The sequence below is a fragment of the Coturnix japonica genome, chromosome 9 (genome assembly GCF_001577835.2).
Source record: "Coturnix japonica isolate 7356 chromosome 9, Coturnix japonica 2.1, whole genome shotgun sequence".
NCBI lineage: Eukaryota > Metazoa > Chordata > Aves > Galliformes > Phasianidae > Coturnix > Coturnix japonica.
In genome coordinates, this window is record NC_029524.1 from 7,758,897 (window position 1) to 7,784,934 (window position 26,038).

At 40.8% G+C, this 26,038-nt stretch overlaps 1 protein-coding gene across 4 annotated transcripts; it reads left to right on the forward strand.

Moving 5' to 3' along the window:
* The first annotated feature begins 648 nt into the window (after window positions 1-648).
* Window positions 649-24,618, forward strand: RHBDD1 (rhomboid domain containing 1). 4 transcript variants are annotated; one of them, XM_015871397.1, is made up of 8 exons: window positions 649-735; window positions 4,816-5,331; window positions 6,906-7,038; window positions 11,769-11,857; window positions 12,564-12,623; window positions 15,205-15,324; window positions 21,980-22,010; window positions 22,481-22,591. In XM_015871397.1, coding segments are annotated over exons 2-8 (867 nt in total). In that variant the 5' UTR covers window positions 649-735; window positions 4,816-4,898; the 3' UTR covers window positions 22,482-22,591. The 4 variants fall into 4 exon arrangements, with proteins under 4 accessions (XP_015726883.1, XP_015726879.1, XP_015726881.1 ...); XM_015871393.1 differs by lacking the exon at window positions 21,980-22,010 and having other exon boundaries at window positions 22,481-24,618; XM_015871395.2 differs by lacking the exon at window positions 21,980-22,010 and having other exon boundaries at window positions 656-739; window positions 22,481-22,961.
* Window positions 24,619-26,038: the final 1,420 nt, after the last annotated feature.

A 26,038-nucleotide genomic window follows, 5' to 3' on the forward strand; every position in this document is an offset into this window, starting at 1 on the left:
CTGGCAGCCGTGTGCAGGTAGCTCAGGTAGCTCTGGCTCTGCTATTTGTACCACTCATTTCTCATCACACACTGGCACCACCAGCCACTGTGATTCCCTAATTCAGGCTCCTACGTTTTCACATAATCACAGAATGACCCGGGTTGGAAGGGACCTCAAGGATCATGTAGTTCCAACCCCCCTGCCTGGCAGGGCCACCAAACATACACCTTTACTAGATCAGGTTGCCCAGGGCCCCGTCCAACCTGGCCTTGAACACCTCCAAGGACGGGGCATCCACAACCTCCCTGGGCAGCCTGTTCCAGGGCCTAACCACTCTCCTAGTGAAGAACTTCCCCCTNTCTTTTAACTTAAAACCATTTCCCCGTGTCCTGCCATTGTCAGCCCATTCCAAGAGTTTACTCCCCTCCTGGGAGTAATTTCCCTTCAGGTATTGAAAGGCTGCAATGAGGTCACCCCGCAACCTTCTCGGATGTGTCCTTCTCTGGATCTATAGTGTCTGAATAAAAAGCTGAAGCAGTTGAACCGTCCGACTTACACAGCTCATTACACACCATCGCGTTGCCGCACCTCACTCCACCTGCTGCCCCTCCGCCCCATCACAGCGCACGGCCGCGCCTTCCCGCCGCTGTGAGGCGCGGGGCGGGGCGGGACGGGGCGGGCCTCGAACCCGCGGACTGGAGGCCGCGTCACGTGGTGCGGTGCCGGGAGCGGGGCCGCCGCTGCGCAGAGAATGTGAGTGAGTGAGTGCGGGGCGGGGCAGTGCGGGGGGATGGGGGCTGTGCCGCCGTGTGGTGCTGGATGTGTCCGATACCCCCGGGAAGGGGCGCAGCGCTGCCTCCCAGCCGCCATAGCGCTCTGCCTTTTCTTCCTTGTCCTCCTCCAGCCGTGAGGAGCGGGCGCTGTTGGCTCTCCTCCATTCAGGCCCCGCCCGGCCGTGCTTGGCCCCTTCCGTTCCGCCGGGTTCCCCCTCACCCGCTGCTGGTGGCAGCCCGGCGAGTTGTGGTTCCTGCGCTGCGCTGTGGCACCGTGTGGGTTCCCCTCCATCCCGTCTCTGTGGGGTATAACGCTGTGAGAGCGGGGCCGTGTCAGCGCTGATAGGCCCTATCTGCTTCATGCAGCTCCTGAGCTGGGCTACGTTTATACAAATAACTGTTTGTTTTTGTACTTATTGCCATAGCTGTTAGAAGGGCAGTTACTACCAGTTATGAGACAGGACGCTAAAAACATGTATCACAGAATTATCAAGGTTGGAAAAGACCAAGAAGATCATCTAGTCCAACCATTAGCAATACTTCGTGGCTAGATCTTGTATTACTTTGTTCCACAGAACAGAGAAGGAGCTTAATGTATCCATTGCTTCCCCCTAGAAGGTGTTTGGCTGGTATCTGCCTTATCGCAGAGGTTCAAAAAGAGCTGATGTTTTGGGGGGATTATCCACTGAATTGCTTTTGCTGCATCAAAAATGCTTTGTCTGTTTGACAGCACATGACAGATAGATTTAGGAATACAGGGAAAATGCTCTGGATGTTGCTTTTAGCATTTCTAAGTGATGAAACCAGCAGCAACGTGTCACGTGGCTCCCGAGTGAATCTGGAACAGGTTTTTTCCCAGTGAAGGAAAACACGGAATTCATTAATTTCTAGTGAACTTGGTTTCAAAGGAGAGATACTAGAAGGTCTCCTGACAGGAAAATCCATGAAGGTTTCTGTTTTTGTCTGTGCTATGCTACAACTGTAGCAGAATTCCTATTACATGAATTTCTATGAGCCAAAATGACTCTTTTTGATGGTAAGCCTGCGTAACTAGAATGATCTGCACCTATGAAAGGAGCGTGTGTGGATAAATGCCTTTCTCTGTACGTATAGATATACCTGCACAAAGGCAATACGTAATAAGAACATTAGGTTGTTCCACCTGGGGAGCTGGTTTATATTGCACCATGAGAAGTGATGTGAGCTTTCTCTCCAGAGGAGGAAATAGTGGATCTTGGTAATGTCATTGTATCTAATGTTACAAAGCTTGTTGTAGCTGACAGCTGTGTCCGACCTCTTCCTTGCATACATATTAAATAAAAGCAGGATGGTTCACTATATTTAAAATCTTTGTGCTTTTTCTTGCATTTATTTCTTCTTGTTTTGTTGATTCTGCCTTCCTTGGCCCCTCTCAAAGTTTCAGGCCAATAGTACGGGCGTGTTGCTGATGCTTCCTGTGTAAAACTCCTTTTGCTTTAAAATCACAGTTTCTGTTTTGTTCTTTCTTGGATATAAGGCTTTGTACTGAGTTTGTTTCTTCGTAGATGAATAGTGACGGTCTGCTGGGCTTTATCTGCAGTCTGAACCAGTTCATGCTCAGGATCAGATGTTCGCCCTTTTCATCCTTTACATGTTTCTAGTGCTGTGGTTTTGTTTTTTGTGTTTGATTTGACCTAACTCCAAAGAGCAGGACGTGCCGTGCAGGTAGATGACAGCTGTATTACCCTCAGTGGAAATGAGAAGCATTTCTCCTGTCTGTTTGTAATATCTGGGCTTACCTCGTAGCACAGGTGTTGAGGAGCAGGGCGATGGACTGGGTTTTGTTTCACATCAATGTGAATCAGTTTTAGAGTGAACTTTTAGATGTTTAGAGGGGGTTTAAGGAGAATCTTCAAACTATAGCTGTAGTAGGAATAGACGGCTAGATTTTGTTTGGACTACAGTCCAAATGATGAAAATATTTACTTAACGGCACGACTTTTCAGTAATCTGAACTCATAGTATTTTATGGCTGTCAGGCCAGCCGGGGAGTTTGTCACAGTAAAAATAGCAGTTCTGTGCTTTGCTCTTGGTTAGCACCAAACTGAAGGATTCTGAGAATGTTTCGGTCAGACCTTTATCTTGAGTAGGTGACAAATATGCAGACACGTGGCAGCCGAGGAGCAGCACAAAGCGACACAAAGGGCTCCTGCAGGGCCGTGCTGGAAGTCTGTGCCTTTTGAAGTGGGTGGCATAGCTCAAAAAAAAGAAGAATAAATGCTTCATTGTTTTAAGTCTTGTTAGACCTCTAGTGAACAGAGTAGAGGCTGAGAAAGAATGTTCAGAGAGCTGGAAATGTATTGCATTAACTAAATAACTAATTTGTTTTTCTTTATATGTTTGTCATTTATAATCAACTACATGAAGTGTTTTTGGCACCCACTTCTGTTTGCTCCCAGTAGTAGGAAGGATTTACAGTACATAGTGTTGCTGCAGTCGTGGTGTAAAGCCTTCCCACTCTCACATGGTTATGGTGCTGCGTGCAGGTTGTTTTTCCTTGGTGTGTGTATGTTAGAAGTATTAAAACTGGAAAAGAAAGACTGTCAGTAGATGGGGAAAGCTTTAAAAAGTGAGACTATGTACTATTTGGCAATCTGAACAATGTGGTATGGCAAGAAGTTGGGGTTTCCACGTAGCCTGTGTTTAAATTGGGTTGGCTTTTAAATTCTAGCAGTTCTCGTCAGCTGTTTTGTGGGGAAAAATGTAGCTGCGTCAGTGGCAAAATAGAAAAGTCAGAGGTTTGGGCACACGGATGTAAGAATATTTGGAGGTGGTGATACCAACATTGCAACGTGGTGTGTTGTGGAAGATGGCGTTACTTAAATATCATCAGAAGTTTCAGTTACTTCTTTGAAATATAATCTTGACATTAAAAAACAAAACAAAACAAAGTCTGACACTGTTGATTATCATTTACAACAATCATTTTGTGTTGTGAGAGGTCTTACCTCTGCTGTGTACTTACATCAGGAGAATTAGAATCTGTTTCTTAAGGGTCCCAGCACAGTTGAGTTCTGCACTCAGGGTCTGGAATGGAGTGGGTTTCTGCTGCTGCCTTTCAAACCAAGCTTAGAACACAACAAAAATGCAGTGAATTTCCTTTCATTGTAGCAGATGAGTTTATTCGTGTTCTGTTCTACTACAGTTGCTTTAAAAATGCAAGCGGGTTCTTCCTCAAGTGCTGTGCTGAGCATAAATGCAGCTTAATGAGAGATCCAGAGATTATGGCATTGTAAATTTGATTTGATCAGTTGTTTAATGCCACTTATTGCCCAGTGTGAACTGCCATAGTGGTGTCTGCTGCTTTTGCTGATGTTTAAGGAGAGGCTGGGCTGTAGGTGGGCTTTTCTTCTGCTCAGCCCTCTGCAGGTTTCCTAGTTCCATTTGCTCTTGCAGGCTCACGCAGTTCAGAGGTGATTTCCCCGACTTTTCCATGTGTTGGCTTACTTTGCTGCAGTGCGATCGATTTATTAGCAGTACTCTGAATACTCAATGAAAACTGCTTGCTTGAAAAGAATCCTGAAAGCAATACGTGTAGCAAAGGTGAGAGGCCTGAGAGCCAAGGCTCTACCCAGGTGTCTTTTGTTGTTTTTCCAGGGTTTTGTGCCTGAAAGTGTAATAACTGTAAGTGAGTCAGGACACCGAGAAGATGTGTAGAGCACTCAGGAATTGTACATAACAAATAGTCTGTCCAGGGCTGTGGGAAGGAGGTTGCAGAGTCCTGCTTCTCATGATGCTTGTCTGGATTATCCATAGAAATCCTTTTTTTTTTTTCTTTTCTTTTTTGTCGTAGGCCAGTTAATGTATACATATAGACCAGTTCAACATTGTCTTTTCTTCTCATTTCAATTGTTTATCTTCAAGAATTTGCTGTTTGGGTTTTTTTATTGTTGTTACTGTTTTATGAGAGCATTGAGCCTGAGAACACGATAGTATGTGTGTAGTATGTGTGTAGTATGTGTGTAGTATGTGTGTAGTATGTGTGTAGTATGTGTGTAATGCAGTTGTGTTTTTCTTTCAGTCTTTCCAAACCGTGTGTGGTGTTGGATTTGAACAAGAGTAGAAACAGAGTGAACTTGACGTTTCCTCGAGTGAGAAGCGATAATGCAACGAAGACAAGGCAGAGTCAATGCCGGACTGCTTTTGCTGCTTTACCAGATTTCCCAAGTAGGACTTCAGAACATTCCATCTGTTACCCTTGCAGTGCTCGTACTGAATATTTTTTTCTTTCTGAATCCCGTGAGGCCGCTGCATGAGGCGTGTATCAGTGTGAAGGAAGCTTTCTACAGGCGGGACTGGCAGCGTTTACTGCTTTCACCTCTCCACCACGCTGATGACTGGCATTTATATTATAACATGATTTCCATGCTTTGGAAGGGAATAATGTTGGAAAGGAGACTTGGGAGTATGTGGTTTGCATACATAATTGCAGTGTTTTCAGTGCTGACTGGAATTGTCTACGTGCTGCTGGAATTCATCCTTGTGAGGATTCTGGACGATCCTTCATATGAAATGAGTTGTGCTGTGGGCTTCTCGGGTAAGTTGGTCCAAGTTAAATACAAAAATAAATAATTATGGATAATATATGATGTTTGTTGGATGCAGTAAATGGACAGGTGTACATCTGGGTGCATCTGTGTGCATTATGTCACTGAAGTAATCGTTTCTGAAATTTAAAGCATGTTCTCCTTGTGTGCTGAGTTCTTGTGAGCAGCAGCCTGTGTGTGCGTGCTCTGTTCAGGCAGTCAATTGAAGTAGCTCTGACAGGCTTAGTGTCTGTAGTTGATCTTTCTAAACCTTCAGCATTCTCAATGTGACCTTCAACATATGTAATTTCAGTCAGAGCAAGTGTCATATATGTAGAACAGATGTTAAAGAAGAAATGAGTATTTTCCTGGCAATAACTATTTCTTTAGGAGCCAGATTGGATATGTATTTATGACCCGCTCATTTTTCATCTCATAAGAGTTTTAGGATGCCTGAATTTATTTCCTTATTTTGCAAGTGGATGAAATGGACCAGGCCCTTTTTCCCATAGCAGGAACCTGATGGTACAGCAGGTCTAGGCCCTTCTGGTAGGCTGCTGATAAAGCTTGAAGCTGTACATAGGATATTCTGGTGGGCCAAGGGAGGATTGGATACGGGAAAACTCCTGAACTGTGTCCTGCTATCAAATATTTCTGCTCTCAAGTAAATGTGTAGTTCCTGAATAAGGTCTGTCAGCAGCAATAAATGTAAGCATATGTATGTTCAAAGGAACTTCTGTCTGTACTATCCTAAAACAAGAATGCTTACCTCACTGGATAAAGAAAAGAGTTTTGCTGTCTTGTGTTCTCCATGGTGTTAGAATAGGGGGAAATCTTTGTCATGTATCTAGATATAGTATATCTTTATTCATGTCCAACTCAACTGCCTTTTCCATATTTAAGTATTCTACTTTTCCCTATTTTTTTTTTTTTTCAAGTGATTGCATTTTCTCCTGAGAATTCCATAACCTTTTTTGGATGTTCTGATAAGTAATGCGAATTCATCCTGTCATATTGGCTTTTATTTGCATGATAAAACAGTTGCAATCAATTAGAAATAAATTACTGTGATTAAAGGTGGTTTATCTCATTTCTTTTTGCAGAAGCAAGTGATTCTGGAGTCTATGTAAGATGATTTTTCCATTAACTCAGACATTTTGAGCGTACTGAGCTTCACAAATGCATTTGTCTTGTTTTCAGTTGTGGCTTTTCTCAGCTCACTGAATGTTTTGAGTTCATTAAGTTTGTCCCTTATTACAAATAGAACTCCCATTTATGTATTGTGGTGTTTTGTTTACTTGAATAACTACAATAAATAGTTGTATTTTAAAAGGAGTTTTGAATTGGTTACGTTACACAAATTTCTAATTTCAATCCTTATGTGGCTGAACAGTATCCCTGAAAAACAACAAAACCAAAACCAGAGCCGTTGTTCCGACATGCAACAGTATTGCTTTCTGGTGCTGTGCAACTGCATGATGTTCCAGTTTCAGTAGATGTCATTTCAGCAATTAAATCATAATAATTTCTTTATTGTTTGGGCACAAGTGCTTCTCTGCTAACATTATTTTATTCTTGTTTGCAGGAGTCTTGTTTGCTTTGAAAGTTCTTAACAACCATTACAATCCAGGAAGAGTCAGCAGCGTCCTTGGATTTCGGATACCCAGCAAGTATGCTTGTTGGGCAGAGCTGGTGGCCATTCATTTCATTGCCCCAGGGTAAGTGCATGTAGTACTTCCAAGTCAGTAGGTGAAATGCCTGTGGGGCATAAGGAGCCCTCCCTTTTCCTCCCTGGCCTGTGCCCAGCCATGGCAGTGCTATTTTTCCTTCATTTCCACTGGATTTCTGGAGTTGTAGTTGCAAATCATCTGTTCCCTTATATAACGTATTATAAATTATTACTGTCAGCAACATTAGAGAATGTATATGAAAGAAACCCACCGAATTTACTAACTGCCAAATTGCAATTCATAAACAATTTGCTGCTTTTCAGAAAGATTAAAGAGAGGAGCAAGGCTGACATACTAATCATCAGATGCTCTGATGTGGCAGGTAGAATGTTTCCTAGACCAGAATGAAAATCCAAATATTACTTATTTTAAGCATGTTTATATTGCTTTATCGTTCGCTGCCTGACTGACTGAAACAAGGAATCCCAAGTTAAAAGACGAATAACAGTGGAGCATATCTCTTCAAATGCAATTTGAATTGTCAGCTGAAATCACTCGCATGATATTAACACAAGTATAAGCTCGGAAATGTTGATGCATTCATTTCATTCTTCTGATAAACAAAATGTTTTAGCACTGGGTAGTTTTTACTTGATACGTTTAATAACATTTGTTACTATTAAAAAATAGTGGAAATTATCTGAAGCAAATCCATGAGCATATAGTGTATCTAATTGGTAGAGGAAGGTGGTTGGTGGTTGGATGTTATTATTGGGTTTGTTATTTTTTGTTACTGCAGACGTATTCTGGAGTTAGGAAGTAAATATAAGGTATACAAATAATGTTAAGAATGTCTTCATAATTTGCATGGAAGCTGAGGCTGCTGCCTCGTCTAAGCAACCCCTAATTACATTCAATTCTGAAACCTAAGGCAATTTCACAGCACTTAAGTATTAACAGAGGCCATAGAAATCAAGGAGCAGGCTACAGAAATTAATGTCTCAGAACATAGTATGTTTAATTAGTAACCAGCAACTGCCTTGAAATGAACCGCAGTAATTGGCTCTCAGGGCAGTGCTGTTACATCCTCATCTACATGCTCAAGGCATGTTACCATTTTTGAGGTGCCTGATTAAATGGTGTTCCTTTGTAGATCAGGGTGTGACATTTTGCTCTGAATAATAAGAGGTCAGTAACTGGCTCAGGGTTCTGTCCCATCAGACACAAGGTATGTTTGTGCAACCCTTAGCAGAATGATTTATTACAGGGCGTTGAGAAGTAATACACAGCCAGTTCAAAACTTTTTTGCCTGTCAGATCTGTGACAGCTGTTGTAATTCAGAAAATATAAATTTCTTAGTTAAAAATTTACTAGATTAGTTCTAACCTTTAGTTCTGTTCTATGTTTCTGTAGCTGTTTCTAAGTAAATGTTGGATTGAGCCAATTTGATAGACTCATCTTTGGCAAGTTAAAGTGCTTGTAGAGTTGGTAATATAAAACAAACAAACAAAAAAAGAGATAACCTTGCAAACTGAGAACATGCTCACCTGGAGAACAGGAGCACAGGAGTGTCTACGTTCTGTGACAGAGGTGCTGATCACTGTAATACATATTCACGGCTGACAACTGAAAACAAAATTGTATGTACAATGGGTCAACAAAGGGTCCAGAGGAGGGCCACGAAGATGATCAGGGGGCTGGAGCACCTCCCCTATGAGGACAGGCTGAGGGAGTTGGGTTTGTTCAGCCTGGAGAAGAGAAGGTTGCGGGGTGACCTCATTGCAGCCTTTCAATACCTGAAGGGAACTTACACCCAGGAGGGGAGTAAACTCTTTGAAAGGGCTGATAATAGCAGGACACGGGGAAATGGTTTTAAGTTAAAAGAGGGAAGATTTAGGTTGGATGTTAGGGGAAAGTTCTTTACTAGGAGAGTGGTTAGGCCCTGGAACAGGCTGCCCAGGGAGGTTGTGGATGCCCCGTCCTTGGAGGTGTTCAAGGCCAGGTTGGACAGGGCCCTGGGCAACCTGATCTAGTAAAGGCGTATGTTTGGTGGCCCTGCCAGGCAGGGGGGTTGGAACTACATGATCCTTGAGGTCCCTTCCAATCCGGGTCATTCTAAAAAAAAAAACAAAACTGCGAGTATTAGTTGCTTTCTTTCTAATGAGGTCAAGGATCTGCAGGAACACACCTTCCCTGAAAATTTTGAAGCAGAGGCTATAAATTCACGTGTGACTGCATGCTAGGGTTAATTTGAAATGAATAATTATTACAACTAATAACAATTCATCCCATTATCTAAAGATTTCCACTATTTTTTTCAAAATCAAGTTGGTCTAGATTCCTGTACTATGTCCCATTACTTATTTCTTTGCTTGCTGAGCGAATGTTTACCTGTTAGTGTAGCATCACAGTAGGAGATACATGAAAATAAGTTCTTGTCACAGAAGACTGCAGCAGTGGCTAAGCAAAGGACATGCCATTGATGCTAAATAAGTGGCTTTGTTCTGTTCATGAGTGATAATTCCCACCAGTCTTTCAGGTTTGCTGTTAGGAGGAAATTACAGAAGTGAAGTGATACAGGCTTCCTTGTTCTTCTTTCATGTGCTCTGTCAGGTGAGTGATGCCACAGGATGGAAACCAGTCAGGATAAATGTGCCAGCAGTGAGGAGATTACTTGGATTCTGCATAAGAACACTGGGACTGTATTCATGTTAAAAGATAATATTGTGAGAGGCTTGTAAGTGTTGTGTCAGAACTGGAGAGCTGAAGAGTAAATGCTGTCATATGGTTTTCATTTCAATGATACTGATTTTCATGGAAACTACACAGCCAAGTGAAGGACTGTACTTAATTCTGTTTGGAAGATTTTTCTTGAGTAAAGTGCACATCAAGTTGATGGCAAATTTCTTCAGGAAATGGCATTTAGACACATTGCATAATCATCATTAGTATGAAGTGAATGGTTTAAGTAATATCTCTGGGGAGATCCGCATTTTCTAACAAAAATTAAATGAGGCTTCATTTGAATTCCTTTATATCAAAGAGAACATTAGTTAATATTGATAAAGCTTGTTGACATTTACAGGGGGAAAAAACGTGATTTAAAAGCCCCATTTCTGCTCCCATTCAGATTTCTGTTTGTCTTTATACAAAATGAAATTGTAACCCAAACAAAATAAATCTGTCAGTTTTTCTGAATCAGCAGGAGAAAAGGTGATGGTTTATTGTGCTCCTGCAATCAGGAGAATGTTTTTGTCCAAAGGTATAATAAGTCAACTTATAAAAACAGACTTTGAAATCAATGTGTTCATGGGAACAAAGTAAAGATATTCTTTTGGAATCATGTGATAGTGGAGGTTGCTTTATGGCTGATAATATATCTAAGTTACATTCTTTATTCAAAAAGTATAAAATAGGAGTGCCCTCGATTTCCTGAACTTGATATGAGAGCGAAAGGAGTGTGTTTGGAGAAGACCTTCCTACAACTTCTGTGCTTTTAATAGGTTGTATTTGTGCCTTTCAGCCAAAATGGCATTTAATTCCACACTGTGCATATAGTTCTGCCTTATGAAAACATTTACAGTTTTGTCATTAACTTCAGTGTCAGCAGATAAAACTTGTAGGCAAGAAATCCATTATGCAGATTTCTTAAAGAGGCGATCTACTTGTAGCTGAAGTGCTGAGTCACAACTTGAAGCAGAGATTGAGCACCTGGTGGGCAGGCTTTACCATCTGATTCACTGCCTGCACCGGGCTCTGTCCCAAAGCTCTCCTAGCCAGTCCCTTCCCATTTGTATAGCTGACAATTTCTGTGATACATTCAGAACTCCTTACTTGTCTTTACTGTACCCTATCCTGTCCTTTTCTGCCACTGTGTCAAGGCTGCTTTAAATTATAGTGTTGTCTTTTGTGACTCTTCCAGCCTCTCTCAGCTGTTCCTTTAGTTTGCAGTGCACTGTGGTATGAATGTTGCAACAGGTCTGCTTTTAGGGTTTGTAGAATAATATGAGTTGGGGGGGACCCTTGAAGTCCATCTAGTCCATCCCCTGCAGTGAATGGGGTCACCTACAGCTCCATCAGGTGCTCCGGGCCTGCTGTGGCCAGGCCTTGGATATCTCCAGGGATGGGGCTTCCATAGTACAATGATACGGTGCTGTACTTATGCTTTCATTTGAAACTGTAGTTCGTTTTGATAGCTCCTACTGGGACATTTCAGTGTAATTCTGTGGGTCTCAGTTTTGCAGATTAAAAATGAGTTTCCTGCCTTGGGGACTTCACTTGAAATGCTTGTAGGGAATCAGTGTTCTGTTCTTTACACAACCAGTTGAGGTGATCTCTCCTTTTAGCTTCCTGCTTCTTCGAGATATGTTGCATGCTTGTCTGCAACTTGTGCACATGCTGGTTTTAAGATATTTATGAAGAAAGAAAGAAAACACAGCACTTCAGTTCAAGTTGATAGTTGCTCAGTTCAATCTGATTATGCACACTGTTATTAGACATCACAGAATGAGGAAATTAATTTGGGTAAGGAGTTCTGTACATTGGACTTCTGTAAACTGCACATCTGGGTTTAATGGAATAATTAACACTAATATTAGAAAATAGATTGACTAGGTCAGATCAGAAAGTAATAAGCATTTACATTACCCTGTGTCCTTGTCACTTTTCTATGCTTGGTCACTTACGGACTTTCTGGGTTACAGTATTTGCACTTTCGTGTTTCTTACCAAAGAAGTCTGCCTTTCTATCGCTAATGAGATTTTACTTTTTTCCCATAGGACTTCTTTTGCTGGCCATCTGGCAGGGATTCTTGTTGGACTGATGTACACAATGGGTCCTCTGAAAAAGATCATGGAAGCCTGTGCAGGTACCTGCTTTGGTTGGTAAAACCTGCATGAGACATTGGGGCTCTGAAAAACTAATATGTCTTGCATACAATTGCAGACATTCGTGCAGCTCCAGGAGATTTTTAGGGAACTGAAAATAGAGTGACTGTTAAACTGATTACAGAAAAAAAGCTCACCTTCTTGTTTTACTCATTTGTGTTAAAGGCGGCTTTCAGGTGTGATGTTTTTGCTTCAAGGAGTGTTTTTACCACTCTTTTAAAGCTATGTATTTGAGGTAAAGTGCTCTGTATAAGATGTCAACCAAAACCCTGCTTTAAATGGAGTATGAAGCAAAAGAAATATGTCAAACACAGTATATTCCCATGTTGGGTTTCTGTTGCTTGTATTGGTTCATGTGGAAATGTTCAAATTTAGGGAGAAGTTGAGGGATGTTTGGGAAATTGGTACAAGATTCCAAGTTCTGTGATGCTGAACTGATGCAGGTTTTTGTGTTGTAGAAACAGCTTTAGAAGGTGAAAGCTTTCAATGTGTTTATATACTGACATCTATTTTTAACTATAGCTGTGCTAATTATTATATGAGCATGCCTTTAAACTCCAGGGTTTTACTTAGAAGTCTGCTGCAACTGTGTGCGAGGCTTGGTTGTCACAGTGCCTGCCTGTTATCTAATGGGTAGGGCAACTCATGACTTCATTCTAATTGTACGTGCGTTATTTTTATTTCTAGGTGGCTTTTCTTCATTCACAGACCACAATAGGCCAAGAAGCTACTACTCAGGCTATTCAGGTAAACGTTCTCACCCACTTACCTAAAAACTTATTTTGGTTTTACAAATATGAATGTAATTTTTGCTGACCAAATGGAGAATTTTGCCCGTGAGTATTTCAAAAGTATTTGATTTGTAATTCCTAACCAAATATCCCAGTGTACTTTCCTTGCAAATAGTGGCAAAGGTTGTTGTAACTTAGAAGTGCACTCACCCACGGTTTTTTAGTAATCCAGTTCCCAAATTAAAGATACAATGTTTGACCTAAAGACCAATATAAATATAAAAGGAAATGAATGTTGTGCAACAAGATAAGATGTTCATGAAGGAGATGTAGGGTGCATGAGCTACCGGCTTCCAGCTGGCTTTCTTAGGCCAGCTACAAATGTTCATCAAGCTACAGTTTGCCATTCAGCTGCATTGCTGTGTTCTCTGTTTGTAATGACCAATCCTTCCTTCAGGAAGCCTACATAGCAGGATGTATGGAAAATTGAATGGTTTATATTGGAAAAGGCAACTTAATTTGCTAATGAAGATAAGAACTTGCACTTGACATTTAAATTCTCTAATCTGCTGCAGCCATTGTACAGACACCCAACTGCTCAGGGTGGGGGTGGGTGTTAAAGACAACCTTTGGGGAACATGAACAGATCCTGAACTGTCCTGTACTTCTTTTCCAGCTCTTTCTAACTAGCAGCAGCATTTCATGTAGGGTACAACAATATACAGGCAGCTGAGAAGTTGTTGGGCACTGACAAAGAGGAAGTTTGGTTCTCGTATGGCTTGAGCAGTCCCCAGAGCAACCAGAGCAGTGCTGCTTTGAGTTGGTGCGCATGGAAGGGAGATAAAGGAGCAGTGTTAACATGAGTTATCCCATCTTCCAAGCTCGGCTTTAGATGTAACAATGTTTTTCTAATAAATTCTCTTTTATCAACTGAATTGTAATTGTAAAACATGCATATTTTTAATATATAGCCTTTTTTTTTTTTCCTTGTGTATATTCTTCATAATTATCTTTCATCCTATTCACAGCAGTCTTTGAGGAAGAGTTCACCTTTTGCTTGTTGTCTGATACGTGTGGCCATCAGTGAATCAGGAAAGCTCTCTGTAGTGTTGCGGGTTCACCACATGTATACAGTACAACCTTGATTAATTGTTTGCTCTTTGGTGTTGCTGAGTTATTGCTGCCTGACTTTAAATATCAATTAAAATAAGAAATAAATAGATAACCAGCATGGATTCCTGAAACAGTACAAGGAAACAGCTTTAGAAGGAAAAAATATTTCAACTGTAATTTTAACACAGTAATTGGTGACTGAATTAGGTTTTCTCCAAAGGCAGTTCATGAATAAAATATTAGGATACTTATTGTGATTAATAGGAACACCTTGAACGTGTCGATGTTACCGAATTGTTTCTCATCATAAAACAGAAGGTTACAGCTTTGTCAGCACTTAAAACTCGAGGGCAGCGCACAGCATCACTTTTACCACATTTTATGGTAAACTTAAAAGATGACATCCCCTTTTTTTTTTTTTTTTTTAATCAGATAAAGCCAGGATTTTTATAGTCTTCATGCAGGCAGTTTTGAAGCCTGCAGAAAATGTGTAACTGAGAAGGCATTCATTCAGATTAACATATAATGTAGAGGGGAAGAAGAGGAATAAAGACGGCATCCAAAATGTGTATGTGTGCCAACTAAGTGGTATCCTGCAGTTGGTTTTATGTTTCTCTGCAGAATTGTCTCTTAAATATAGCCACTGTGACCGAAAGGCTTTTCAAGCGTGTTAAAAATATGACTAATTTATAGAGATTTACAAATACGTGTTCAGCATTTCCTAAGCAGACAAATGGCAGATAACTGAGAAATGGCAGAAGTTCAGGTTGCAGGAGGGCAATACCAAATTTTTGCTGAGCTTTTATGGAGATCCTCACAGTGTCAGTTGTTCTCTGTTCCCAAAAGGGCAGGACTGCATTTTTTGTGTGTCCACCTGTAATGTGCACATGCTCATATAAAAACATGTGCACACGTGTGTATGAAACCAATTACATCTCGGTTTGTAGTCTGCGCCTGTTAGTCTTCCTTACAGAAATTCTGCATGGAATCTGCAACTAGTGAGATAATATGTGAGTCTTACTGATGCTGTTGATCTTAAGATAGTAGGAGGTGGGATGCTGTTGTTTCATGCAGAAACATTGCTGTGAGGTGAGGCGCACATGGAAAAGCCTGAAGCCCATGTGCTTGTACTGTTACCATTGGGTGACTGAAGGCCCAGTACTGGCAGTTACATGTTGGGAGCTTCTCTTCCTTTTCATTTTTCATTTTAAAGGAGCTGATGAAAACTGTCTTTCCATTTATTTGAAACTTGAAATGATGGCAATGCTGCAACATCTGTAACAATGCTGTAACACTGGGGATCCTTGCTACATCTTCATGGTTACTGTTCTTCTCACTTCAGTTCTCCTGGCTCCTGAGCATATTTTTATTTTCTTTTCCAAATTAAACTGATTTGTGGAAGAAAGACAATGTAAAGATAACATCTGCTTTCACCCTCTCCCACTGAGTAGCAGCTGATTGTTTTCTTTGTTTTCACTTCACAGAGTATTACGGGTATCCAGATGATCAATACAGAACACCAAGGAACTATTATGCCTATACAGGAGGGCTCACTGAAGAAGAACAGCTTGAAAGGGCAGTGCTAAACAGTCTGAATGAAAGAGGTAAGGATTTCATTACGTGTAATCTCTCAGGTCATGGTTCATGTTGAGGTGGGAGGAATGGGAAGGCTGTGCTGTTCACTGTTCATGTTCAGGATTCAGACATCTCCTCAGAAATGACCAAATGTTTCCAGGTGGAATTTTCAGAGAGCACAACGTGAGGATGCAGTGTTGTTCTTCATGTAACTGTGTGTGTTAGGAATTGCTTGTTGTTAATTGCTGCTACTACAGGAGAAGAAATGCTTTTATAACAAACAGACCTTAAGTAAACAAAGTTGCTGTGCCCACAACAAACAAGCCACCTCTCATTCTCAACTGTAAAATGAAACAGTATAACAGAGAAACATGGGAGCAATGTAGTAATTTCTTGACCTTGTCCTCTTTCGCCCTGAAAAAAGCTCATACAAGAACTAGCTGAAAGATGGGGGGGAGAAAATGTCATTTAGGAATAAAAATGCTGTTTGTTTTAATTGCAATTTATCAGTTGAATTGATAGCAAATATATTAATGGAGATATATTTTATTTTTCTGTAATCCAAATGAGGTCAAGAAAAAAAATCTTGGGATATACTTCTTATGAAAACAGACGTGAAGGAAATATACCGTACATAATGGCTGGGGGTGAAGGGTGGTTTGGATGCAGCCCTAAAACAGTTGGCTCTCGTTTTGAAGCCTTAAGTCACACCGTGGAAGGAAAAGCTGTAAGTTTTTATTGGTTTCTCAAGTATCCAAAGATGTCAAATTCTGAACTCACTGTGGAGGGGTTATGCACGTAGGAGCTGATCTTACAGTAAAAGAAAGTGATGATATTTTCACTGCCAGAATGAAGGCAGTTTGTAATAACAAGGATAAAATTGATATTATAAACAATTGATTAGTTTGTGGTGTTTGGTGCAGTGATGTTCTTACAGACATTGCTTTCGGATGTTTAGAGCAGTGCTTTAGCTTTGTGCTGCTTTTTCTTTCGTGCTGATTCAGTTTGGAAAAGGTCTGAGAGCTCAGTTTTTAAACTATTTCATAAAGCAGTTGCTTAATGTTCATCTTACCCACAGGCACGGGTCTTATTTCTAAAATGAAGTAATGCAAGGTTCGTAATTGATCATACCTGCATTAGAGCGACCCAAAGGGTGAGAGGAAATTTTTTGTGCTAATGAGCAAATAGAATATTCTTCCTTGTCGGTATGAAAATAATTAGCTGCAGCGAGTGCTGCCCTTTCAACAGAAGATGTTTGTGTGCTGTTCGCTGTAGCCTGTAATTATATGGATGATGAAACAGGTACTTAACGTGACTAAAAATTACATGAAATAATTTGAAGCAGACACATTAATGGATGTAAACACAGGTACCAGAACCAAAATTCAGGGTGATTCACCCTCTTTCCCAGCTGTGACATTTAAACCATCACAGTTGCTCTGTAGCTTCACTGAGAAAAAGATAGTGGTGATTTTTTCCTTAGTTGGACAAATGTATTTACAAGGTTTGTAGTCCACAAGATGTATCATTAGATTTGGAATGTAGATGTGCTGTATCAAATTGCTGTGTTAGTATCCTGCCAGGCTAGAGATGCCATCTGTGGCACAGCCCAGAATGTCCTGCTATCACTTGTTGTCCACAACTGCAAGCTAATTTGTAACAAGGTGTGCATCGAGTTCAGTTCCAGTTATTTTTATACAATCCCATGCATGAGTTACCTAAACCCAGCATGAAGGTACAGCGTTTCTGCTTGTTCTGTAACTGAACTGCATGGTTGTACTATGGAGCTAGAATATATGGCTTTCCGTTCCGGTTTAATCCTCATATTAGCAGCTGCCTTTAATGTAACCCCAGTACGCCCTGGCTCTGCTCTGTTGTTTCCTTTATATTCTGCTTGGAAGAATATCTTGATTGGTGTGGGATGTGGGTTTGCATTTTTGTGGTGGTGGGCGCTGGGTTGTTTTTGTGAGCTGAACTTCCAAGTTTGTGGTTTTCAGTCTCAAGAATGTTAAGAATCCGTTGCAGACTCGTGTCTCTGCACAAAGGAGTGAGTTTTCCTCTTAAGTTTATAAACGTGTAGGTGATTGTCTTCTGTGTGTTAAAGTGAAATGCCTATAAATATGCGTATGTAGATTGTCCTCTTATATGTTATAGTGCAAATATCTAGATGTGCATTTCTTTTATTCTAATTTATATTAAGAAGAAGTTTGTGGCCCAGCACAGGCTAACCTGAGGTCCATCTGTGATGTGGGTATGAAATGTGTAGGCACCTGGCTTGCCAGTTCTCTGAATTTCCTGTTTCTGTTTCCTTGTATTGAGACCAGGCTTTTCAATAGTACCCAATGAAATGTGCTAAATCCATTGAAGATTGCAAGAATTATGAAGCAGAAATGCTGTATAATTCCACTCTATTTGCTACTGTAGGACTGCTAGTCATCGCATTTGACTGATGGCTTTCTGTAGAAATGTCTTGTAATAAATTCTGTGCTCAAGTGTGCAGTGCATGATACCAGACTGAAGCACGTTTCCAAAGACCCGTGCTCAGATTGCTGCCTTGATTCTTTAAGTCCAACTTTTTGTACTGTTTTTTTTGTAGGTGATGTTTGGTCCAGCAATGTGTTCTGGGCGGAAAGTTCTCCTGAGTAACACTGCTACTAAAATAACTTTCTAAGCAGCTTCCTGGAACTGTCCCTGTGGTCTGCGTTCCTGACCACCAGCGCTCTGATGGGGCAGATTTCCAGGGAGCGGGTATTGCTCGCTTGTCTCTAATTTGCCCTGTCTGTAGCGCTGTGTTAAGTTACTAATTGCAGCGTTTGACATCTGGGGATGACGACACTCGCGGTGCAGCTCATCCTTTGTTCCTTCCATCAAACACTTGGTGCTGCAGCTGGTATTTTTGGAAACACTGCCTTGTGTGGCCGACTTCCTTTGGTCTTTAGGCAACAAGTTGACAATGACGGGGCAGTTTCCAGGTGCTGATTAACGCTACAGAAGATTTGATCATATGAAAGTCTAAGTAACCGTTCATTGTGTTTGCACTTGAAATATATATTGCTTAGGACACAAAGTATCAATGTAGATCTTCATGCTAAAAAGTACACAGAATACTGTTTCTTTTCTCTGGCTTCTTAAGTATATGAGAATATCTTTGAAGGTACCACCGATGCAGCTTTCTTTTGTATCCTTTTCCTTCACACAGGTTTCAACCGACAATGAAAACAGCAAGAAAACATTTTAATAAAGAAGTAGTTAAGCCTTTGTGGCTGGTAATGTTTTCCTTGCATTCATGCTACTTCTATTCTAAGAGCTGGATCTACATATGGAGATGGTCTGTTCTTGGTGTTTTGATCCAAGTCTCAGTGATACAAATGCGAGCTTTTTTTTTTTTATGAACTTCAGTGGTCTCTGGACTTGTTTCCCTTTAGTAACTTGAACTTATTTATAGAGGAAGAAATGTTCCTTCCATAGTGGGTTTGGCAGGGTCACCTTGCTGGAGAACAGGCCCTTCTGCTCAACAGCTGTGGACATAATTAGAAGAAGCTGTGTGGGGGCTGCATGAAAGTGCTTTCCTCCACCCTGGAGAAAGTGGGAGTTGCTGCGGAGTGGCTTCAGTCGTCATTGGTGTTTCCATCCATCTGCCTGGCATTCTTGGTCTTGGCGTTGGGAAAAAGATATTGTTTAGAGTTTCTTTGTTATTGTTTCTTAGTTAGGCATGAAGAAATGCACTAGAAGAAAAACAAAGTGTGTTTTTCCCCCCAAACACGATTTTAAGTATATTAAATTCCTTGAGCACATGAACGAACCTCGTTTCCCACTAAGAGCTTCTCCAGACTAAGATCAGTGAATAATCCTAATCTTGGAATTACCCACTAATTTACTATTTTATTAACTCTTGGTGTTTTATCACTGGATTGATTCCATAGATGAAGTATAACTTGCACTTTGTTTGTTGGGACCATCTCAAAAATGCTCTCAATCTTTTCCTGCTGTCTGACTACATAAATAAGTATTTTCTAGTAGTTTTGTGGAATGCATAAATCTCCTGTTGTCTTGTTGGCCAAAACCCTGGCTCTGTCCTTACAGTCATAAGACTGTGTTCTGGTTTGCATCTCTTCTATAATAACTTTTTTTCTATTGGGAGTCTGTACATTGCATTAAAAAAAACACAAGTATCTATAATTATACACGTACGATAATTGCACAAACACTGTTGTCAATGTGCAGCAGCGTACAGAGCAACTTTGTCTTTCATATTCAATCTTCCTGACGCTTTTGGAAGCTCTTGAAAACCCTACTGCCTAACCTAAAACTGAGGCCGCTACTTCAGAGAGTGGGAGGAACTGAGTGTTTAGGGCAGTGTTTCTGTGGTGGGTACAAATGGTGATTGTCATATTTTTCTTCCTTATACCACATTTAATGCTGAGGAGTAAAACGAGCTTGTTCTTCTGAATAACCAGAGCTTGTGATATGGGCTATTCCTTGTCAAGTACAGTAGTGTCCACTGACACGTAATCGGGGAAAATAAAGAGCCTGCAGTAACCATGTCCCATAAACCTTGCAGTTCCTCAACAAATTCTTCCTTTCTTGCACAAATCTCAGTCACAGGACAGCAAAAGTAAGGCAGATATAATGATCCTTAAGCCTTGTAGAAGTGTAAATTAGGGTTGCAGAACATCTCCCTGACCCCACCTGGCCCTCCCCAGCACAGCTCCATGCCGTTCCTTTGGGCTCTGTCACTGTCACACAGAGCAGAGCTCAGCACTGTCCCTTTGCTCCCTGTGAGGAGCTGCAGCTGCCATCAGGGCTCCCCTCAGCTCCTCTGCTCTGCACTGAGCAAACCAAGGGACCTCAGCTGCTCCTCACACCTCTTGCCCTCCAGACCCTTCTCTGCCTTTGCAGCCCTCCTTTGGATGCTCATTGATAATATCTTTATGTCCTCAGATCACAATGCCTGAAGTGTGGCCATGCAGAGCAGGGCAGGTGTATGAGCTCTTCTTATCTTTATGGCCTGAAAGTCCTGGGCTTCTATGTGCAGAGCAGTACTTTTACTAGTTAAACTACAGTATGTATTTCATAATAAATGAAAATGTTTAGCAGAGCATTATCTGCTTTACAGTAATACAGGTTTAGTTAGACTAGTTGCAATTACAAGTCGTTCTATTCTGTTGTTGACCCTCTGTAAACTTGAGCAACAAAAGTTCTCCCAGAAAGAGAGCATTCTCCATCCGCACAGAAGACAGCTCTCGTTCACAGTGAAATTAATTATAAGATATGGTGTGCAAAGGCTTCGTGCTGTGCTCTACTTTCTGTGCTGCATCCTTTGTTTTGTCTCTCTGCTGTTGCAACTGCTTCTGAAATACAGTAAATGCAGCCTTAGAGCCCATTCATCTTGAAGTTTTGTGCTGATGTGTCAGAAAGATTACGTTCTCTTGTTGTGCGGTTGTGACCTAATTACCATTGCTGAACAACACGGCCTATAAATATTTTGGTTAGGTAAGGATGCTCCTTCGTTAACATTTCTGTTGTAATTAAAAAAGGTGGCAGAACTATTTTGGGTAATGGGGTAGTTTAAATATATGCAGTTACGTGTTTATGTTCCTATTTTAAAACTCACTGAAACAACACCGCTCATCAGCGTGTTGTTTGATGTACAAAAATACCTTCTTGTGAGATCTTGAAATACGTTACTACTCGTACTTTGGTGTCAGCGGATAAAGGAGCATCTTGCATCCTTGTTATAAGATCTTGTCCCGTTTCGAGTGGTTATTGGAGCTCCTTATGTTTAATGAATTGAGCGGATATTGGGGCGCTCTGCCAGAACTGTACTCTGAGGTACAACCTGACCACAGATGCTCTATAGGAAAATCTCAGTTTGTGCTCAGTAGGACACATTAAACAACCACGTGTTTTTGTTTTCCAACACACATTCTACATTTAAGACAGTAAAATGAGGGGAAATAAATGTAGTGAATGAATATGAAGTTCAGCTGAAGCTTTTTAATTCATGAAACCCATTCAGCTCATGCTGCACACCAAGTGAACTTATTTGTTGTAGACAACGAGATTACTCTTGGATTTCAAGTGAGAAACAGAACTGACCAGTGATGGGACCTGTGCTGAGCTGTAGGGCTTCCAATGCACGCTAGCTTTGTGTAGAATTCTGATCGTTATTTTCTGATGCCCATCTGCACTTGCTGCCACACATCTATATTTATAATTGTCACAGTATTAAGATAAGCCATTGAAATGCATTCAAAATGAGGTAGTGTTTGTTCCTCACTTAAATCTGATGGCTTGCTGTTCTGCTATGGAGAATTATCTCTGGTAAGTGATGGTAAGGTCCAGGGAGATCCTGTGACATTTGTCCCTTTCCAGACACAAAGTACCAGCTTAGGTTTATTCTGGGTTTGTCTCTGGTAGTTAAAGCAGAGGCGTAAACTGAAGATGAAATACCAACATATGCATTAAATTAATTTCCTGTGTATTAATGAATTTAAAAAATAATCTTTAAGGCTACTTTGTTTATCCCGAACACTGTGCATTAGCTCAGAGAATGGTTTTTCATTTTTGTTTCCCAAGGCCCATTGGTTGAGGTTGAGTATAACCTCAACCTTTTAATCTTCTCTTTGCTCTGTAACTTAATGTGAATTTGGAGCAGTTGCTTTGCTTTGTTTTCTCTTGCAGTGCCAGGGCAGAGAACCTTCCTTCAGCCTTGGTGAGATATTTCTACTCACTTTAACTTACAGTTCTCTCTAGCTGACGTGCCAAGTGTAGTTTCTTTCCAAAGCTGCTTGCTGCCAACTGAGTACAGATCTGGTATGGGTCAGCATGTTGGACTGCTGTTATAAGCAAATACCCAAGAATGTTTTGCCAGAAGTGGCTGGTGAGGATGCCTAAATATTTTAACAATATGGAGCTTACTGCATGAAGTGGAGATAGTAAGAAACATGTAGTCCCAAGTTAATACACACTGGACTTCTGGGTGTGGGGGTGTTCTTGCTGTTGTTTTCCATCTTGGAGTTTTAAGAGCACTTGTTGGAAATGGATAGTCCTGAAACCACTGGAATTGGAAACATGCAACGCCTCGTTTCCTTTGTGTTGTGATGTATTGCATTGCAGGGTATATGTGCATATATTTTTTCAAGTTACAGAACAAAATAACAATTGTTTTTCCCTGTCTTTTAGATTTTGGTGGAGCAGCGTACAACAACGAGCGGCGACCTTATGGTTTTTGGTTCCCCCCTGAGCAGCGTTCAGAAGAGGAGATGCGAAGGCAGAGGCTTCGTAGGTTTTGGAGGCAGTGACAGTGGCAGGTGCTGATGTGAATTGTAAAGTGATGTTCAGAATTACCAAAATATTCCCAAATTTATTTATTTGGGTTTCTTTGTTTTGTTTCATTTCTTATTTTACTGCTATTTGTAAAAACTGTGTAAGATTTTGTGAGCTTAGGCTCAAAATTGGATAAAAATGGGTAAAGCTGGGAATCAAAATGTGATTTTTGTCACTCCGTTTTGATGCATCTTAAAGATGAAAGGGAACTGTTTTTTACCCAACTTTCTTCTCTGAACTTTTGTGTCACCTGGCTGGTATTCTCGGAAAACAGGTTTTCTTCATCCATCACAGAGGGAAAAAAGCACAAAAACCAATAAACCCTTTTAAAATGTAACTTTAAAACTATGCAATTCCTTTCTGTATATTTTTGGTATGAGATGAACAACTCTTCTGGGATTGGGCTGTGAATTGTCACTTAGAAAGACTGCTGTGAGGACAATGGCTGGATCACAAGGGTCCAGGCTTAGACTTCTCATGGAAAGGAAGATACATAAGCCATACAGAGAATAGATTTAGTTGTTAACTTCTACTTTTTAGGCATACCTGTCTTCCTTTTTAAGAATGTTTGGAAATTATATTGAATTACATTATGCATATGCTGTTTATAGAGCAATAGAAATTCAGCTGTTCAACTCTATGTTTTCTCATCTGAGGTCCAGTGAGCAGTCGTAGTAGTTTGCAGGCTGGTGGAGGAGCCTTAATACAGTTAACTTGGAAGCCTTCATTTGCTAGAAAGCATTTCTTGACTTAATTCTGGAGAAGCGGAATGCAGACCTGGGAGCTCAGTTGTCCCTGTGCACAGCCGTCTGCTCACTGTCGTGCTGGTGGTGGATCTGCCTGTTCAGTGATGTTAACCAACAACCTGGAGCTTTTTTTTTTTGCATATCACTCTGAAAAACCATTCATTGCCTGGACTCATTTTTCTTGCTTATGGGGAAAAATTCTTCTGAAAGATACTCCTATAACTATTTTCAGGCCCGAGGAGGTGTGATTGAACAAAAATGATTTGATCTTTGTCTTTTGGCACAGAATTGTTTGAAACTCTTTCGCACTCCCTTAAGGTTGTGCAAGGATGAGAGATTTAATGATTTCTGTTCAGAGATGTGATCACCAACCTGTGCTATATGAAGGCTGCCTCTCTGTGAAGTTACAGATTGAGTGTAAAGCAGTGTAAAAGGGGGAAAAATGTGATTATGTGGTTTAAATAGAGAATCCCTCCTGCTATTAATGTATGTAGGGGAAGTTTATATTTGCTGCAAAACACGTAAGCTGTTCTTGCACTAACATGCCATTCTCTTTCACCTTCCTACCTATTCTTGGCTTTACGCCCAGCAGTGGCACACTGCTATTCTGGATATGAGGTTCAAGGGTCTGAGAGCCAAAAGGTTTGAATGCAGTGTGACTGGATGTAATTGTTCAGGTGAAATAAGAACACTGTTGATATTTTGCACAGTGTTTTCTGTCAGTTTCTAAAACAAAGGATAAGTGATGGAGAATTATTGTGATCTTGGTCTTGTTTTTCTGTCCCTGATACGTGTGTGCCTTGCTTGTTTCTCAGTATGTTCAGCTGCTGCAGAATAAAGCAGCAGATGCTCATGTTGTACAGTACGTTGGCTTTCTGATATGTAGTTAAAAGTCAAAAAATGCACAAAGTTTGCACGTGTTGCTCAGTGTGTAATGATGCGTAAAGGAGGAAGTCGGAGGATTGTTTCCTCAGACAAAACGCGCTGGTCCAATGCTCGTGCAATTCACTGTCTAATTATTATTTTAATTAAAACCCTGCACTTTGCTACTTAGTTGAAAGAAGTAAAACAAAAACCAAGACGAAGAACATGACTGCAGCCACGTGAGTAACAGAGGGAGTTCCTCCTACTTACATTTTGTTGAACATTGCCATTAAATTCTGAAGGAAACCTCTCAGTGCTAATACTTCTTCAGCTGTTTTCATGTTTTCATATAAAAAATTGAAATAAAGTTGTTTTTTTTTAATATTTCATAGCATCTGTTTCTCATTATACTAATTAAAGCATATATTTCAAAGAGAGCTGCCAGAATATCGTTAGGAATGAAGAATGGTGATGCTGAGGGGGCAGATTAATTGTGTTGGGACTATTCCTGTTTCTTTTGAACTTGGTGGAAGTTTAAGCATTGCATTCCTGGAATGTTCCCCTATTAGTCACACCTTGGAAACTCTTAGAGTGATTCGTTAGTAGGGCCTGACATCCACTGAGGCTGGTAGATGAAAGTCACAGGTGAATTCCAAACATTCATGTCTGCTGCTGTCACTGGTGATACCGTTCTCAATACAGGCTGCAATTTAGGTCAAAATCTGTCCTGCTTCCCTTCCACTGTTGACAACCTTAAGTGAGGTAAGTAAATATTGACAATTTTCAGCTTGTAGAACTGTTGATAAAGGAAACTTACTCTTCATAAAGGGTAAAAATCTTGTATCTCATGTAAGTTAGCTCAGGGATGAGAAAACTGGAGTGGGAACTTTCAGTAACATTTCATCTGGTGTGGGTATTTTTACCTATATTCACCTGTGCCATCTGAAGCTTGAAGCAGTGGGTTAGTGAAACACCAGATCGAGGATACGCTTCTTTAAAATGCTGATTTCTGCAATAGCATCCATCCATGGAGCAGATGCTCTTTCTGGGGCAGTAATTCCTTTACCTGCTGAAGTTTTTACCAAAGCAATTGTGTAACAGTTCTTATCATTTCAGAGGCAGATTTTTTCCTGACTGTTCTTCTCAACTGTTTTTTGAGTAATCCTTTCTCTTGCAAGCAACTGTTCCCCATTACTTTTAAGTGACCCATCTTCCCTATGGTCTTGAATGACCTTTTTCTTTCTTGCCCAGACAGCTGATGCCATAGGGCACGTAAAGCATTAAATAGAAGTCCTCATTTGCAGCCTTTCTTTAAAGTATGGCAGACTGAATTCAATTAGAAGCTATTTTGGGATTGCTTGTGCAAGATCCTACAAGACCGGGCTTCAGTCTGTAGAGTGATCTCATTTACAGTGGTCTGTCTGGAACTCCAGAAAGAAAACTGCCCAGATGGACGTGGTTTGTTTCCTGAATTTGGATACTGGCAATACTTACAGAACTGAGGAGGGTTAATGATGCGGTCTCATGTGCTGTGCTAGAGAGCTTACACTGTCATAGTAAGCTGGCTATCTTCAGCTGTATATTGGGAGTGAAAGTGATGCAATCAGATCAACCTCTGTTTTCCCCTCAATTACTCAAGAACTTGTGTACTTTATTGCTGTTTTCAACATAAGAAAGAAGTGTAGCCTACCAGACTTTTTTGACTGTTTTAATGCTTCTTCTTGTTGCTTCACTGGTGCTTATGAACCAGCCAAAGGAGAAGAGTTGTTTTGGTTAAGAGTTTACCCTGGAAAAATTCCTGGAA